The following is a 3,706-nucleotide window of genomic DNA, read 5'->3' on the forward strand; positions in this document are numbered from 1 at the left end:
CCTACTATTTTTCACCGTAAGTAGGGTATTTACAGTCTATGTGTCTGTGCTAAATTTCAGTTCCCCAGCATAATTGGTTTTAGAGATATAGTGGTTTCCACATTTTATTCTATATTTTTGGATTAGAGGAAGCTATATCCTTGAAATCGGTGTTTGTTTCATTCAAATCGTGCAGACGGTGTCTTAAAAAAAGGGATTGCAAATTATTTTTATTTTTTTGGCATATTTATATATAGACATGTAGAAAATAATAGTAGATTGGTGCTTACACATATGTTAGTGTTTGGCCGAGCTTCTCTTCCGATTTCTGGCGTGCGCCTTAATATTGTCTCACAAAGTGGAGGGACCTACAGTTTTACGCGGGTTCCGAACAGCGATTGTATTTCTTATGAGAAGCTGCTTTTCATGGCAGAGATATACACTCAGAGGTTTGACAGTGCCTGTCGATGGGCGACCGCTGTTAATAAAAAACCTCTTTTCTAAATTGCGATGTTGCTTTGACCAGGGCTTCAACCCAGTGGAAGCGCGCATTGCTTACCACTGCACTACAACGGCGCCCAACGCGACATATAGTTCTATATTTTATGAAGTTTGAGTCTCTGACGTTTAGGATGAAAAACTATCCAATCGAAAATATATGCATACGATACATATATGTATTTAAACTAAAATATTTTTGAAGTAAACAAAATTGTTTCAAACGTCTATTTTTTTCAGTGCATGTGTAGTTATAAAAAGTATCAATAGCTATTTCCCATGGAATTGATGCCAATTAAAGCGCTTAAGATTGTAATAACTAAATAATTTTGATTTGTTTAGTCGAGATCCTCTAACGTTCAGAGTTCAAACCGACACAGTTGCGAAGCATTTTCAACCATGCGTAAAATTATAGGGATTAACTGTTAAAATCTCTATTTATTTCTAAACATTTCGTAGGAGCTCTGTCATTTTTGCTCGTCACCTGTATTGCGACTGTAAAGCCTATTTTGTGAAAGATATAGAGACAGCGACATCTTGGAAGAAATACGGCTGAGAGCATAGAGTTTCATTCGTGCATATGTACATGAGCATGTATCCACCGAGCTTATCAGCAAGTGAGAGTATCTTTAAATAATAAAATAGGTAAATACAACAAAAACAACATTCCAAAATTATATATACATACATATGTACATGCATACATATCTAGGCAAAGTGGAGTGCGACACAGTCATCACTCCTATTTGTTTAGTTAGTTATTTTTTTCATATTTTTCATGCTACCAACCTGCTACTCGGTAGATCAGTATTTCAGCAGCCATCAGGCAACCAAGCCAGTACAAATATAAGCCGGATACCGTAGTGAAAAGACGTTTAAAAAAAGAGCGGACTCTTCTCGTGTGTCTCCTAAACGGGCGCGTAAATACCTGTATTAAAACTCGATCGTAACGGCAGTGGACTTGTTGGTGGTAAAGCAAGTTAGCTTGTGGGTGGTGCTGACGCGCGTATGTCGAACGACAGACTCACTGTTGTTTTTGAAGCTCGATTATGCCGCAAACGGTCGTGCAAATACAAAAGCACATAAAAGTACATTTCAATTGCATTGAACACCTGTTTAAAGCTTAAGTGATATTGAACTTGAAAACGTAATTAAAAAAAAAAAAAAACAAGAAACGTTTAGCCGCTGAGATCGAAAAGTTCGCTTGTCGCTTTTCCAAAAACAAAGCCCAAGTTTTTAAGTGCACATACTTAAAAAAAAAAACATAAAATAACATAACTACACATACAATATGAGAAATATTCACTTCCATATTGTGACAAAAGTGTTGTTGCTCAGCTTTATTTTCACAACGACACAGTTATCTTCGACGTAAGTTCAGATGCAAAGCGATTGAATGTTTATAGATAAGTTTTTGTACAGTATCTGAGAAAAGCAATAAATGGCATTTTCGAAAATGCTTCTTTTCAAGATGTTTTGTGAGTTTCTTACCAAAGTTTAAATCTAAATATGTAGGTATGTATGTATGTATATCTGAAAAAGTTCGAATTTTTGGCGAATCCTTGAACGCTGTGCCCACTTATGTATGTATATTAGTTCTAAAGTTTTTTATTCCCCTTACAAAATCTGAGATTTGTCATTTAGTGCTTTTTTAGAACGCTTTTATATTTTTTCGCCTGTTTATTTTTGTGACTTCGCCATAAACGTGTCTTAACATTTGTCGATGAAACGTTCAATGACAATTTAGCTGGAAAATACATACACTAGTTGCAAAGTCATGTTCAAATTCCGCTACAAGATCGGTAATGCAATGAACAAAAATTTGTGGCACAATTTGTTTTTTTTTTGCCCGGTGCCTAAAATGTTGTTGCTGTATCTATTGGGGGAACTAATTTAACTTTTTTTGCCAGATAACCAGCTACCTGCAATAGAAACCGGTAATTTTTTTTTTGAAAATCAAAACCAAAGCAATTACATACGTATTTATGTACTTGTTGTTAGTTGCAAATTGTCACTCATACGCACTGGTGTGTACATACATATTTACATATGTACATATGTATGTACATATGTGCATTCTCCAAATGCCAGTCGATGGTTGAAGGTTGAGTTAACCTCATGCTGGTGTATATCACGTGGAATAAAATGAAAGTGCGAAAGTTATTTGTTTATTTACGGTGTATATGCAGTAATAGGCTTACATTTTAATGCCATAAAATCAGAATTTTTCGCATTTCAGTGAATTTTAAAATAGCTAACTATAGATAAAAGTGCATGCAAATTAGAGTGCTACAAAACAATAAATAAATGAAATAAAATAAAATAAAGTACAATAAAATAAAAAAATATAAATAAATATAAGAGAAAATATAATGAAAAAAATTCAAAAATACTAGATATTAAAAAATTAAGATAAAATAAAATAAATATCTACATATCGATGGCTGAGTGGAAGATCGACCTATCTCGGCAGCTAGTTCGAAAACGCTCTATCTCAAAAAACTTTTCAAGAACGCCCTACTTCAGAATTTAATTGAAAAACACCCTATCTCAAAATTCGGTTCAAAAACGCCCTATCTCACTTCAAAATGTATTGAAAATATGCTGCTATAGGGCGTTTTTGAATCGGCAGCTGAGATAGGGCGTTTTTGAAACGAATTCTGAAATAGGGCGTTCTTCAAAAGTTTTTTGAGATAGAGCGTTTTTGAACTGGCTGCCGACATAGGTCGATCTTCCACTCAGCCATCGATATGCACACACATATCGCTACCTAAATGAGAAAAGGTGCTAAGTGCACTTTTTCGCAAAATTTAATTGTATCAATTGATCAGGAAAATATTACGATCATCTAACACGCAACTGTTCAGTTGATCAGCAGTACACAACAACGCGTTCAGAAGGTGCAATCGTAACAGTTACTGAGCTGTTTCGCCTTCTGAACGTTACCATTATGAAATAATTAGAAGAGACATATAAATTAACAATATTTTAGTTCAGAAAATCCAAACTGTTAGCCCGAACACAATGAAAACGACGAGCTACAAACCACAGCTGTCAAATTATTTTAACACGTACTCTTATGTAGATAATTATTTTGGCGACGACCGGGCTACGCGACGGCTGTGGTTGTGGCCAGATTAGATCTATTTCTATTTTTCTGGCGACAGATAAGGTTCTTCCTCTTCTTTTATGTCAAACTCATACAAATTCATGATGTCGCTGCCGCGTT

The 3,706-nt window shown here is 35.0% G+C and overlaps 1 protein-coding gene across 1 annotated transcript in view; it reads left to right on the top strand.

Annotated features, from left to right (window-relative positions):
* The first annotated feature begins 1,768 nt into the window (after positions 1-1,768).
* Positions 1,769-3,706, top strand: part of SecCl (Secretory chloride channel) — a 32,852-nt gene continuing 30,914 nt past the window's right edge. The window contains exon 1 of the mRNA XM_017634719.1: positions 1,769-1,848. Within this exon, the coding sequence (XP_017490208.1) occupies positions 1,769-1,848 (80 nt within the window). The remainder of the gene's footprint in view (positions 1,849-3,706) is intronic.

Source organism: Rhagoletis zephyria, unplaced genomic scaffold (assembly GCF_001687245.7).
Source record: "Rhagoletis zephyria isolate East Lansing unplaced genomic scaffold, Rhagoletis_zephyria_1.1 Rzeph_scaffold_00116, whole genome shotgun sequence".
Taxonomy (NCBI): Eukaryota; Metazoa; Arthropoda; class Insecta; order Diptera; family Tephritidae; genus Rhagoletis; species Rhagoletis zephyria.